The sequence below is a fragment of the Falco peregrinus genome, chromosome 11, assembly GCF_023634155.1.
Source record: "Falco peregrinus isolate bFalPer1 chromosome 11, bFalPer1.pri, whole genome shotgun sequence".
In the NCBI taxonomy this organism is placed as follows: Eukaryota; Metazoa; Chordata; class Aves; order Falconiformes; family Falconidae; genus Falco; species Falco peregrinus.
In genome coordinates, this window is record NC_073731.1 from 1,274,356 (window position 1) to 1,288,848 (window position 14,493).

Sequence of the window (14,493 nt, forward strand, 5' to 3'; positions counted from 1 at the left end):
AGGGGAAGGAAGCACCACATGCACCAGCTGGTACCGTCACGCCGCCAGCTTTATGGCAGGCTGTAGCTTTAGCCTGCGTTTTCCAGGAAAGAACGTTTATCCTCACTTACATTGATGTTTTTTACTTTATTCATGTACAGATTCACACAAAACATTATTATTCTTGCTAAGGCCATTTCATTAATAAGTTTTCGTAGTACAGAGTTGTGTTGGGGGGGGGGGGGGGAAATACAGCGGAGTTGCAGATTGTCATCTTAAAACTGTCACGATTTACCACTGATACACTGGAGGACATGCTTTAGCCTACTTATACACAACTAACATTTGTATTTTAATGATATTACTCCAGAGCACAGTAACAGACCTCGCAACCCCACGGGTACGGTCCTCTGGTCCACCAGCTCCGTACGCATCTTATCACAACTGTGCATAATATTGACAACTGGAAAAGTGAACCACAACAAAAACAACAACAGCATAAAATACTTGCCTGGGCTCTGTGTGACACTAGGAAAAGCTCGCAGCCTGCGCTTCCCCTCACCAGGGCTCCAAAGGTGATGGATACAAGTCAAAACAAAGCCATCAATGCGAGGGGAAAGAAACGAGTAAATTAAATAAAAATTATTCCAGCTCCCTCCGTTCACCACAGGTGAGTTCAGCGGCACTTACATCTTTGGGCCCTCTCGTCCGAAACACGAGCAAAGCCGCAGCGAGTCTGACTTCAGCTAATCCAATGACCCCCTACCGCGCTAGCTGCACCCTAAGCCTGGTATTTTCTCTGCCCAGCGGAGGCGGCACAGAAACGGGTCGCCCTTGGAAAACGCCGGTTAATCCTCGATGCGTGCCCGCCTCTCGGAGTGCCGCAGGCCACACGCTAAAGGGCATGTGAAGTGTTTTTCTGCCGTGTTTGTGGGAAGGAGGGGCGTGAGGCAGGGTGGTCTGGGTTTGAGTGATGGTTTGCTGCGGACAGAGGGCGACTGCAAGCAGCGGCCTTAAAAACACATCTGAGAAGTGAAGACACAAGCTGCTTGGAAGAACGAGCAGCATCCAGGCTTTTTCAGTGCATTCAACTTGCCCGTTAGCAGAGCTCACGGGTCTTTTCTGTCAAGGGAGGGTGCACAGAGAATGTCTATGGAAAATAGACTGGGGAGATCAGGCAGGAAAACAAAAAATTAACAATAATTTGACATGTACCAGGAGTGATTTTTGGTTTTCTTTTTCATAAGCCACTGGTAGAGATGAAGTACCACTTAAATACAATGCAACCCTTTCGACCAGTAAGCCAAACCGTGTTCTACTCAAAGCAAGAACCTAGATGAAAAACAAACCAAAGAGAAGCACAAGAGCTGGCATGGTGGTCACCAGACACTGTCACTTCAGCAAGAGAAACAAGGGGCAGTGCCTGCCCTGGGCAGCGCTCCTGCCCTGGCTGCGGAAGAGGGCCCAGCTTAAAGAGCAGTTGTGCCAACTAAAGCAGTTAATGAATTACTTTTTCATTCTTTGCATGTCAGTAGTGCAGCTGAAAAATCACTTCATTACAGGGAAATACCGAGTGACAGCTCCCGCTGACAAATGGCATAGGCTCCCAAGTCCTCCTTAATATGTCCAAGTAACAAGTAGCTTAATTACCTCCTGTTAAACAATGCATTGCAGGGAAGCGTCTTGGTTGCAGACACTTTAAAACCTGTTTCTAAAATGAATGCAGGCATTTTTAAACATGTCTGTGCCTTTTCAAAGCAAGCTCAATTCACCTGTCACCCAGACAACTAAAACGCGGTTTCTGTGCAACATCAAGTCTCAGCCAACACCTTGGCACGTCCCAAGAACGAGGCGGCTTCGCCAACAGCAGAGAGGTCAGAAACTAACAGGTATTGCCCAGCGCACACAAAAGACCTGTAGTAAAGACAGCAGCGGGAGTTCACATAAATGAAACGTTAGAAAAATAGATTATTACTTGGGTCAAGTCATCTCGGGGGAGGAGGGATGGGATGCGCCACAAAATAAAGTGGAAAAATAGATCCAAGAAAATATAGAAGAACCTTACATTTTTATATTTAGATCTGAGATACAAAACACCATTAACTAGGTCTACTGGCGATGACTGGCCGAGGGCTTACACCAATCTAGGCGGTCCTGTCCTCTCACGTGTAATGCTTTCAGCTCTAAGTCATCAGGTATGCTGTATACGTGCACACGTGTATCTGTATAGGATGTACACACACACGGGCACACTGTATTTAAGAGTCACACTAAAAGCCTTCCACTAGCACCGTTAAAAAAGCTCAATCATTTTAAAAAAACCCCCAAGATCCAAGCATATCTGACAGAGGCCCATTTGGAAAAGAAAACTGCAACGAGACAGCAACAGATCAGAAGCAATCACTTGTACTGCACTGGTGCAGCCAAAATATTTACGTGCTGGAATGAACGGTACTGAGCCCGAAGACAGAACAGCGGGGAAAAACCAGCAGTTGCTGAGTGCAGCCTTTGGGGTTGCCTGCTAATAAAACCAAGAAAGGATTTCTGCCAAAAAGTTCTTATTTCGCCTCAGAAAGATGTGCCAGTGCTACCCAGAGCATCGCTTCTCATCTACCCACATTGTCACGACAAAGAGCAGGATACTAAAGAAACACACAAGTCATTGGATTTGTAAGCGACAAAATAAAGCTAGGTATTTTATCACGTATCCCGTAGTGGTCCTTGGCTGTAACACAAGAACGGATTACATAGGCCGCATGCCACAAATACCGCACACAATTCACTTCAGGTCCCCGTCCCCTTCTCCTTGGATTGACTTCTTGATGCGAAGCAACATGGTTGTAAGCCACTGATCCAACCGCGATATTGAATCAAATTCTTTAACCTATGAGTGCAAAAAAAAAAAAATTAAAAATCAACACACTTTTAAATTAAGATACTGGAAAGCAAACGAGACAGCTGCAAAAGAAGCATTCTGCAGCCCTCGGGCAACAAGTTACCCGACATTTAACAGTGCACACACTCCACTAAAAAATAAAAAAAGAACAAGCTGCCATCCACGAGCGCGTCTCAACAAATTTGTGACTACTTACTGCCTCGGTGTACGCCTCGCAGTTCTGCTCCTCGTGGGCTTCCAGCAGTTTCTAGGAAAACACCATTAAAAATCAGAAAATAAAGTATTCCCACGTGTCCCCACACAGCCGGTGCACAGGGATCTCACCCCCAGGAGAGGGGACCCATGCGTCCATGCCACGTGGCACCCGCCTGTCCAGCAGCAGCACCTTCGCAACCACCTGCCGCCAACGCAGAAGTAGCTGGGGTGGGGTTTTTAAGTTACAATAATCATCTTTCTGCTGCAGCTGCTTCCTGGTGCATATAGATACATATATATATGTCTGGTATAAACCCAGCACAAAGAGAGTCTGATGTCCTCAAGAACATTAGAATAAATGACCGAGATCTATGGCACAGTGAAAAAACAGAAAGTGAAGGGCAGTATGTCTTTTCAAGTGTGACTGTATATAATTTTATTGATAATATATATAATAAATAAATCTATAAATATAAATATAGAATTTCAATACTAGCTTTACTCACTTTCAATAGCTTGCATTCCCGTGAATCTGTGAACGCTGGGAACATTTCTTCGTATTTCTCAAGTGCGAGCTGAAAGAGAGAAGATAACCCTTAACGCCTGTTTCACAAAACCACTTGCTTTGTAGTTCAGTTTTTGCCTTCCAGTCCTAAAACCACACAGAGAGCTTGGAAAAGTATTCCCGGTACGCCCAAGAGCAAGTATTCCCAGCAACTCCAGTGCGACACAATGGCATCCAAGCTTCAGTCCGTGCAACAGCCACACAAATCCCTGCGCATGCAAGAAGGTGTCTCAGCCGGCAAAGGTTGATTTGAGAGGGATGCGGGAAGCCTGGGACAACCACCCTGCGCCCACTGACCTTCGCGTTCAGCTCATCCACGATGAAGTGGCACAGGGCGGCTTTGAAGAAATACTCCTTCGCGCTATACTTAAGCAAAGGATTATCCATCGTGTTTGTTCCGACCTAGGCACAAAAAGATATTACTAGTGCTGGGAAAGAAAACGGCATCATCAAGCAATGAATTAAAAACAGGACAGCTGATTGAAATTACATGCAGTGCCACACAGCTTTCCGTGAATAAAGACCGTGGAAAAAATGCCAGCGTCCATACCAAAAGCTATTGGGAAGCCAGACAGGTTTTTAACTAATCCCAAGCAAAGTCAGAGACTCGCAGGCAGCTGCAAGAGCGCAGCCAGGCAGCCCACCCTCCTGGGGAGCTGCTGCCCACCCCAGGGGTATCGTGCCGATACCTCAACACATCCTGGCTGACGCAGACCGGGGAAAGCAAGCTGACATGGTGGAAACCCCCTCCAGTATGGGCTAACCCTCCAGAAGCGCAAAAGCAGCGCTGCCAGTATTCCCAGGTAAACACCTGACACAAAGGCAGAGCGATCAAGTTTCCAAATCCGGGGGGAAATTTTCTGCCAAATGTATTTGTAAATACAATCGAAAGTGTAATTACGGATTTCCCTCTCCCTGCTTCCCCCAGCCTTTCTCTAGAAACAACAGAATTCAGGAGAAAAAATGCCTTTGGCAAGTTACAGCAGCTCCTAAAAGCAAAGGAGCAAACCGTGTCTCGTAAAGGCATCATCAGCCCAGAAATAAGCAAGGTTAGGCGCTTCCAGGCCACGGCGGTTCTGCGAGACCACCACACTGACCCGCTTTTCACTTTCAAGAATTTTTTGCCCCTTCAGACAAAGCACACGTTCTCACCTGCTCGTAGATTTCTATTGCCTTCTGGTACTGCTCCAGCTGCGCGGCATAGGCAGCCACCTTCAGCAGACACTTGTTGGCTGAGCTGCAATCAATAGCGTTACAGTAAGTAATTGCGTCCCAGGGACAACCAAATCCACCCCCCGGTACCTCCAAGCACTACCTGAACTAAGCGTAAATAGAAGTGGGGCCCAAAAGCTGCGAATTCAGGGAATTTTCTTTTTCACAGCCAGAATTAACACACACGGAAAGGCAGCACGCAGACCTGGTACCGGACACTGTTCAACTGCTCCGTGCCCAGGACGGGTGCCCAAAGAAGACAAGCCCGCGTGCAGGATCGAACCTTTCAGGGCAATCTAAGCAGGACTCGGGCATCCCACCGAAGGAGGTTCAGCAGAGGCTGGCAGGCGAGGCGGGCGAGAGTGCGGGCCATCTAGGACAAATCCCTGTCTCCATTCTTTCCCTGCTGTGACCCTCTTTGTAAGACCACTTGCCTGTTAGACTCCTCTCCTTTGTAATAGTCCGCAGCCTGCTCGTAGTGTGCGATCGCCTGGGGACAGAAACATCGTGCTTGAATTCCAGTTCTGAAATACAATTTTTGGTCAGACCAGCGTACAGTGAGCGCGTTCCCGAAAGCTTTTCCATTCTGAGCACAAAGGGAGCAGCAGCACCGTGTCTGGGGGGGGTTCTGGTGGAGCGAGGAACGGCCACGCATCCCCTGCACACTCAAAATTTTGTGAGGCTGCCCTTGGAAATTTGACCATGAACGTGTTAAGCATCCCGAACTCCAGTGCAGGTTTAATACAGGTGATGCTGCTCTTGAGGTACCATCTACAAACGCTTATAATCATAGCATGACAAGGCTTCTGCCAGGTTTGCCACCATAGAATAATTTATTCTTAAATAATTTATTCGTAAATCACTTAACAGCCCTGACTTAGCAGGGCTTGATGTAAGTGGGCCTGCACATGGAGAGGCAACACTGAGGTCATTAATAGAGACAGATGGGATCCAGTGAAGTGGAGCTGAGGAAGCAAATGACAGTCTAGAAAATATCTAGAAACCGTAAATTTTTACTCTGCAAACTTCAAACAGAAGATCTGCAGACAGTTGAGCTGCTGCAGGATTCCTGCTCAGGGCTCTCTGTTATGGGAACAAGAGAGCATCGGTGTTGAGCTGTGAGCTAAAAAGGCAAGTTTCCTCTGGGTGCCATCAGAAAAAAGCTATAAAACCGCCCCGCAACTTCCCCAAAGCACTTCTCGGATGTGAAATGCCACTTTGGTCAAGGTTTTGCACCTGGGCGCTCCTGCTGGCCCTGCCGCGCTGTGGCTCAGCAGAGGGACACGCCAAAGAGTCAGGATTGCCCCACGAGAGACGCGTGCTGGGCAAAGCACCACTAGCCCTGGTAAGGCTAACTTCCGAGTTCAGGGCGACGATGTAAAGAGGCCTGGTGCCGGACGGGAGATGGGTTTTATCGGCCACGCTGAGCTCGGCGCTGCTCTGGCCGGGGAAGGAAATGCAGCCGCTGCCGCAGCACCTGCAGAGTAGTACCAGCAGCACCCGGCGCCCTCACCTTTTCAATGTCTACCAGCTCGGCCTCATAGATCTCCGCAATGGTGATGTGGTGCTTGGCAGCGATCGTGAATCGCCCCTAGAGAAGGCAGAGGGTGCACGTGAGGCAGGGGCTCCCCCCCGGCCGGCACACACAGCAGTTACCGAGCTCTTTACAAGCACATCGGCCCGCGAGCTGCCAGTGCAGCTTCTTACCATGTCAGTGTAGATATCGATAGCTGCATTTAAGCAGTTGATGGCCTCTGCAGCATGAGTGTTCAGGAAAAACAACAGTCAGCCAGCACGTCAGACCGCCCAGCCCAGCCCAAGACAACCCCCTCCAAAAATCAGACCTCTGTAACCACGACTCTTCATCACAGCACACACCAGCTTCTCAAATTAATACCTACTCAAAAGCTCCATGTATATCTGGAATGACAGACCTAACATTTTCAACCCCTAAGACCTTCAGATGTAATGTCCCCACCGTTTTTGTATCTATAACTCTAACCCCGATTCACCCAGCCCCTACAGTCAAAAATTTGGATGAGCAAAATACAAACAACTCACACCCTGGGTTTGTTGGGCTGCATCCTCAAACAGAGCAAAATACAAAACACCGAGCTCCTAGAAGTGCAGGGGCTGCCATTTTCTAGGAAATTTGGGTGTTTTACAGCCCTGAGTTGGTTTCTTCAGCCCCCTGGCACAGGAAAGCTAGCTGGTGTGTTTCCAAACACTCAGCGAGGGTAAGGGGAATCAAGCCTTCCAGAAAACCACAGCCCAGCTCTCTATGAACCAGATTTAAAGAATCCAGATCCTTTATCCTCATCCCATCAAAGGTCAGTCCATTTTCCTCCCATCTCTCCTCTGTCCTGGGGAAACCCCTGGGAACGGGGCTGGGGCTAAGGGCATGGATCCCACTGCGATCCAGACCCAAGACCTGCCTTACATCTTCCTTAAGTGAGTATTTCTCCAAAGTCAAGCTACCGAGGGGCAACGCTTCCCACCCAGTGCGCTGCAGTCTACCAAAGCTCACCAAAGGCTTTGGTTCAGCCAAAGCACCAGAAATCACCTACAGGAGACAACACCCCACACATGCTGGTCCACGCGGTAGACCAAGATGATGCTGACTAGCTTGTGTCATCTGAAAGCCCATCCCAGAGAAGCCAAAGCACAGGAGGTATCACGGCTTCCGAGTAGCCTGTAGCAAGGATCCACTGCCCCACAGAGCTGGTGACTACCCAAGGCCTCAGCGCACCACCTCCTCTGCTGCTAAGCAGCTTTGCAAGAAACAATCTCGGATTTCGCCCCCCTTACCTTGTGGATCTGCTTTTTTGTAGGCGTTCCCAGCGTCCACGAAGCTGGTGGCCGAGTCGTGTTTACTCTGCAGCTGCATGTGCAGCTTGGCCGCCTGACAAAACGCATTTCCTGCAGCTGGGAGAGAAGCACGCACCGACCCGATGTACCCCTCCAGCCTAGGAACCAGAAGGATGGCCGCAAACCAGCAAAGCACGCATCGCTTCCCAGGACCCAGGGAGGTTTAGAGATGCACCAACCCCAGACTGTCTGGCTCCAGGCCTGCTTGCCTGCCAGGAGCTGCACCTGTTCCCATGGGCGCAGTGGGAGCATCCCACATGCATGCTCATCCTTGCCCACGAGCGTCTGTCTTTGCTACCGGCTGCACCCTGCACCTACTGGATCAGCAAAGTGGATCCCCTGGATCCCAAAGCCCATCAGACACGACGCCCTACCCCGAAGGTATTTCCTTGCTCAGAGAGCGAGCCCAGGGCAGCACCCCTTTAGCGGACTTACTGGCTTTCATTTTAAAACGGTAAATAGCACCCCAGCCCATTTAATGTCAAGAACATTCGGGTGACACCCCCCCTTTGCCCACCCTCCCAATATTTCAATTCATCAGAGGGTCGGGCAAAGTGGAGGAATCGCATTGCCATAGGGACCATCCCTGTGGAAACAGCTTGGGATGTAGAACTCCACTGCAATAATTTGCAGGAAGATGCTCAGGCGCTCGTGGGTCACCCCAGCACCAGCAACCCCCTAGGCAGCCCCCCCACCGGTGGGGGCTGTACTCACCACTCCAGTTTTTGGCAATCTTGAACATGTTGGCAGCCCTGGTGTACATCTCGCAGGCTTCCTCCACCCTGGTGTTGCCCCTGAAACACAGCGAGAGCTCCCCTGACGCCGTGCCGGAACGGAACGCTGGCCCCAAAACGGGGGCGGAGAGCTGGGGGTGCTGCAACCCCACGTGCTCAGGCAACGAGGCCCCCCCGGGCCTGATGAGGCTGATAATTTTAAAGTGCAGGGTGAGCACCAGGCTGCTCAGAGAGGGCAAAGCTGGATTTAGGGGACCAGCAGCCCCCCGCCTCTGCCAGCCCGTCTCTCCTAGGGTGCCAGCTCGGTACCAAGGCACAGTACAGGTAGCAGAGACTGGGCTAGTGCCCAAGGGGGCCCCGGGGCCAGCAGCGAGCAGGTGCAGCTGACACACACCAACCAACCAAGCCCTCGCTACAAAGGGGAGGCAGCGTTTTTCACTGCATAAAGCAGGAGAAGGCGGCAGACAAAACTCACTCCTGACATGGCAGCTTCAGGTTTTTACATGTTCCTGAAGAGTTCGGAGCCTGGAGTAAGCCCATCTGCTCCTTGACCCAGGTCCCTTCTTTTTGGGCCAGAGCAGCTGGCTCGTAAGAGTCTTGTGAGACGCTCAGCAAAAACACCCGCAAAAAGCAAACTCTAGTTCACAACCGACTGCTCTGTAATTTAGAGAACATAAAGCAAATCAAAAATTAAGCGATGCTGGACAACTTGCTGTGGAAAAACAACTCAACACAAGCCTAACTGATGGGGTTCAGCAGCGTCACTCAGCTCCCCAAACCGGACGATTCATTTATCTCGAGAGAGGAGTTAAATATTTTTGTTAATGAAATGCAGACTTCTTCATGGAGCAGCTAAGGGGGCTGGGGGTGTTCAGCGTGGAGAAAAGGGGGCTCAGGGGAGCCCTTCTCGCTCTCCACAGCTGCCTGAGAGGAGGCTGTAGGCAGGGGGGGTCGGTCTCTTCTCCCAAGTCACAAGCAATACAAGACGGCACAGCACCAAGTTGCACCAGGGGAGGTTTAGCTCGGGTATCAGGGAAAATGTCTTCACCAAAAGGGTGGTCAAGCATTGGAACAGGCTGCCCAGGGAGGTGGTGGAGTCACCATCACCAGACATGTAGAGATGGCACTTAGGGACATGGTTCAGTGGTGTCACCATCACCAGACATGTAGAGATGGCACTTAGGGACATGGTTTGGTGGTGGCCTCGCCAGTGCTGGGCTAACTTCCCAGGGTTGACTTCCATGATTTGAAACACCTTTTCCGACCTAAATTAGTCTCTGCCTTGCTCCTACGAGCTCAGTACTGCCTCTGCAGCGCACGCTCCTGCTGACCCCGGGCAGGGCTGCAGCGCGGGAGGCGACATCTATCACTGCTTTATTTTTTTCCCCTTTTCCTTCTTCTGGCAGAAGACCACATTTCATTTCTAAGCACAGGCGGGTTTTTTGGACCGCTCCTTTGCCCTTGAAAGCTGCCTTTGGCATGAACTACAGCCAAAAGAGGCAGCACGAGGTAACGCTATACCCTGTACGGCATCCAAAACCAGGTGGTTTTCAGTCTTTTAGTCTCAAACAAAAAACCCAAAAAAGAAAAGCTCTTGTGCAAGCTAATGGAGCTCTTCAGGAAATAGCCTGGCTGTCGATAACGCTTTTGGCCAGGTACTCGGCGGCATGGGTACCCCCTTCACCCAGGTGCCAAGAGCAAAGTCACCCACCACCTTTTCTTCCATTTTAAAAGCAATTTTTCTTGCGCCTATTTTTAGCCCAAGAAAATGAAAAATTTGCCTCTCAAAATCTCCGCCAGTTGACTCCGAGGATTTTCAGCAATTTGCCACCCGGATTACGCCCCTGGAGCACGCCCTGCCCGATTAATCTGCCAGAGGCCAGGAAGGAATTTATTTTTAAAAATTCTGCTTTTAGGGCTGCGGGCACTAGATTTTTCCAGGCTGTTGTTTAGAAACATCAGGGCCTCCACGGGAGCATCGCTCCATAAATGCTCTTTCTTTAACATTAAAAAAAGCCAAGACTGAGGTGGCCAAAAGGGCCTGTTTTTCAGCCCCCTTCCAGGCACAGCTCCCGCACCCCCAGGAATATCTGCTCCGGAACAGAACGACCAGGACACGGGGAACTCTGCCATTTGCTGGGGTATCGCTCCCCCCGGGGGGCTCCATGCCCCACGCCGCGGGCTCGCTGCCGAGCTGGGCAGAAAATCATCCATAAACCCCTGAGCCTGGTCCGAAACCCCCTGGAGATGCCAAAAGCCTCATGGAGGACGGGGGGGGGGGGTCTAAGCCTCGCCTCAGCACCCTTCGCAGCAACCCGAGCAGAGCCCTCGGGTGCCACTGCCGCCGCCCAGGGGGCGAGGGTGCCCCCAGGATAAGGGGGAGCCCAGCCCTCGCCAGCGCGAGCCTCGGTGACGCCGCGGCCCTGAGAGGATTACCGGCAGCGAGTCCCCACCGGGGTAAAGCTGGGATGAGCGCAGCTGCCGCGGAGCTGGACCTGGGGACAACCCCCGCCAGCCGGGGGGGACGACGCCCCCAACCTCCGCCGGCAGGGGCCCGGCAGGAGCCCCGAGCTGCAGAGGGCTCGCTGCGGGCAGGGACAGCTGCAGGCCAGGCACCCCGGGGGGGCACGGCGCGGAGGGGGGGCTGCTGGCGCACCACGCCGCTATGCTACGGGGGCTGCGGGGCCCCTCGCGCTTAGCACTGCCCACCCGCTGCAGAGGCTAAGGGCGACGCGCACCCACGCCGGGGGGGCACAGCACCCGTGCGGGGCAGCGGGAGCCGGGGTGCCCCCCCGCAGCCACCCGCACACAGGAGGCCCAGCGCCCCTCGCACGTCCCCCACTTGCACACCGCGCACCCCCTCTTGCAATCCCCCCCACCGCCGAAGCCCGCTCCCCCCGCACCCCCTCTGCAAACGGGCATGGCCCCGCTCACCCGAAGAGCCCCCGCAGGAAGGAGTGCGAGCCCTTCACCCGCTTCTCGGCCTCCGCCATCAGCTGCACGGCCTCCCGCTCCTTCCCCGTGCTGTCCATCGCCCCGGGGCTCCTTCGGCCTCCGCCGCCGCCGCCGCCGCCTCCTCCTCTGCCGCCGCCGCCGGCGCTGCACCGGCGCGCGCGTGCACGGGGAGGGCGGCGGCGGGCGCGTGCACGGGGGCGGGGCCTGTGCGTCATGCACCGGTGTTGCACAGTGCCTGCTGCAGGATGCGGGTTGCACGATGCACGTTGTGCACTGCACAGCTCACGCTGCACGACGCCGGCTACGTGTTGGCCCATTGCACAGTTCTTGCTGCACGCTGCATGCTGCACGCTGCACAGTTCATGATACACGATGTGCATGACGTGCTGCACAGTTCATGCTGCATGAGCACATTGCATGTTGCCCACTGCACAGTTCATGATGCATGATGCACGACACACACTGCATGATGCACAACACTCGCTGCACACTGCACCTTGCAACGTCACCCATGGCCCAGTTCATGCTGCACAATACACGTTGCATGTTGTCCATTGCACAGTTCATGATGCGTGATGCATGATGCGTGATGCACAGTTCATGCTGCACAATGCATGTTGCATGTTGCCCATTGCACAGTTCATGATGCACAATGCATGATGCACATTGCCCGCTGCACACTGCACCTTGCAATTTCACCCATGGCACAGTTCATACTGCACAATGCACGTTGCATGTTGCCCATTGCACAGTTCATGATGCACAATTCATGACGCACATTGCCCGCTGCACAGTTCGTGCTGCACACTGCACCTTGCAGTGTCACCCATGGCACAGTTCATGCTGCACAATGCATGTTGCATGCTGCCCATTGCACAGTTCATGATGTGCGATGCATGATGCACAATGCATGATGCACAGTTCGTGATGCACAATGCATGACGCACGTTGCCCACTGCACAGTTCATGCTGCACACTGCACCTTGCAATTTCACCCATGGCACAGTTCGTGCTGCATGCTGCGCACCCCCTCAACTCCCCAACATCCCACACACAACACCCACCCAAAGGGGGGAAGGCAGGCACACCTGGCAGGGTTCTACCTCCAGCTCTCCAGCGTTTTGGAAGTGGTGGCATCAAGACACAGGCCTTTTGTATGCTGCAGGCAGGTGGTGCAAAGGCCTAGAAACTCTCACAACTCATTTGCAGCTCCTTTGAAAGAAAGGATCCCACACCTGCACCTACAGCTGGACTCAATCAGCTTTTGCACCTTCACGGGGGGGAGACTCTGCAAGAAGGTAAAACTCGCACAGCTGTGCTGCCCCAGAGGCTCTGGAACCCTCAGCATTACAATAGTAATTTCTAAAGGTAGAGTCATTCATGACCTCCGTGAAAATGTAGGAAATCAACTGTCGCTAGGATGGAAGTGCTTAAAACACGAGGAAATTGGAGCAAGATCCAGCTCCAGCACTTTATTAGACAGACATCCACAAACAGCACACCTTGCTAACGGTCAGATCTTAGTCAGGATCAATCCTTACCACTCCACAGCAAAGACACTTACCCACTCCCACATTAGCTGCAGCACAAAGAACAAAAAGTGGATTTTTCCCAGCCTGAAGGTCTTTTTTTTCAGCTCTGATTTTGCTTTTATTTACGTTACTCTCTGAGTTTCCACAGAATTATTTCAGCTTTAACGCAGCAGGCAGCGCTGAGGCTTATGCTCCCGGGAGGGTCGTCATTTCCCAGGGATATTCTCCATTAAGTGGAAGGATACAGAAAAAGTTGGGATTTATCTGCCTTGCATTTGTGTCCTACCGCCCCAGTGAGCACAGAGATGAGACCCTGCCTGTCTGGAAGGGCAGCTCAGCACAGGGCTTACAAACCTCGCACAGACGCAGCTCGGGAGGAGAGAAGGTGGGAATCATGCCTGCTCCACCCTGTAAAGCCGCACCAGCCTCGCTTCTTAACCGAAGGCGAAGCAGCCGAGGCCCTGCGAGCAGGCCCGGGTGAGGAGGGTCCCGGCCGGGTAACAGCTCTGCCTACGCTGCCGCCTTCTCTCCTCAGGTTTTTAAGGCAAGAGTAGCGCGTCCCCGGGCGCCCAACCCCACGGCCGGCGGCGGGCAGCGCCGGCACGGAGTGAAGGTTCGGGCGCCGGGCGGCTCGGCGGCCTGGGCCGGGGGCTGCGCCTCAGGCAGGCGGCGGCCCGGACTACAGCTCCCGGCGTGCCCCGCGGCCGGGCGCCGGGCGATGACGCCACCGCGCCGGGACGCCCCCGGCCCGTCTCCATGGAGACGCTGGCGCATCCCGGCGGCCGGGCCCCCCCCGCACAGCCATTCCCCCGTCCCCGGCCTTGAAGCACCGCCCAGTAACCCCGGGGGGGCACCCCCGGCGGCCAGGCAGCCCCCAGGCCCCCGGAAACGGCCTTGGCCTCGAAAGAGCCGGGGGGGGGGGGGGGGGGCCAAGGGGTCGTCAGCCCGCCGCGGCCGGCACTGGCACGCAGGCGCTGGCCTTCCACCCTGTCGCAACAGGAACCGAGTTAATGGTAATGGAGGTGTAATCAATCCCCGCACCGCCCGCCCTGGGTGCGTATCCCTGCCCAGGAGGCCCGTGGGGCAGGTAACGTCACCACCCCGCCAGCACCCCCGCCCCGGCAGCGGCCCGCCACCCTGTCCCAGCGCTCGCCCGCAGGACTGTCTGTGCCCGGGTAAGGACACAGGGGCTCTGCTGTCCCTGGGCCCTCGGAATGATGTCAGTACAGGACCGTGGGGTGGGCCTGGGAACACGGCTGTGCCGCGGAGCCGGGCGGCGCTGGAGGCCTGCCTGGCATTGCGGGACTGCGGAGCTGGGGTCCACACCGGGAAAGCCGGGGGAAAATCCTGCTGCAGGGGAAACGCAGGCTGCTTAGCTCGTTGCAGGGCTGGGAGAAACTAAACCCAGTAGCAGCCATCCAAACCCAAGGTCACTGGTTAAAACTGGTAACTGTTACCCATTGCAAAGGATCCCAAACAATCCCACCTTTTGTTTCCCTTTTCCAGGCGGGACAAAATGGAGCCTTTTTATCTCTATGATCTCGGGCTCCTAACAGA

At 53.6% G+C, this 14,493-nt stretch overlaps 1 protein-coding gene across 1 annotated transcript; it reads right to left on the reverse strand.

Annotated features, from left to right (window-relative positions):
* Window positions 1-106: 106 nt before the first annotated feature.
* NAPB (NSF attachment protein beta) lies at window positions 107-11,599 on the reverse strand. Its single transcript, XM_055816201.1, has 11 exons — window positions 11,384-11,599; window positions 8,430-8,509; window positions 7,656-7,772; window positions 6,555-6,601; window positions 6,361-6,438; window positions 5,282-5,337; window positions 4,788-4,872; window positions 3,933-4,037; window positions 3,577-3,645; window positions 3,072-3,122; window positions 107-2,863 (listed from the first exon to the last, which is right to left on the reverse strand). Exons 1-11 carry the CDS (start codon window positions 11,479-11,481, stop codon window positions 2,759-2,761), a joined length of 891 nt encoding a protein of 296 aa, XP_055672176.1. The 5' UTR covers window positions 11,482-11,599; the 3' UTR covers window positions 107-2,758.
* Between the last annotated feature and the right edge of the window lie 2,894 nt (window positions 11,600-14,493).

Coding starts and splice junctions, on each gene's coding strand:
- NAPB (XM_055816201.1), bottom strand. CDS start 11,481: ATGGACAGCACGGGGAAGGAGCGGGAGGCCGTGCAGCTGATGGCGGAG. Junction 8,510..11,383: donor TTCCTGCGGGGGCTCTTCGG/GTGAGCGGGGCC, acceptor GCTGTGTTTCAG/GGGCAACACCAGGGTGGAGG. Junction 2,864..3,071: donor GCGAGGCGTACACCGAGGCA/GTAAGTAGTCAC, acceptor TTGCACTCATAG/GTTAAAGAATTTGATTCAAT.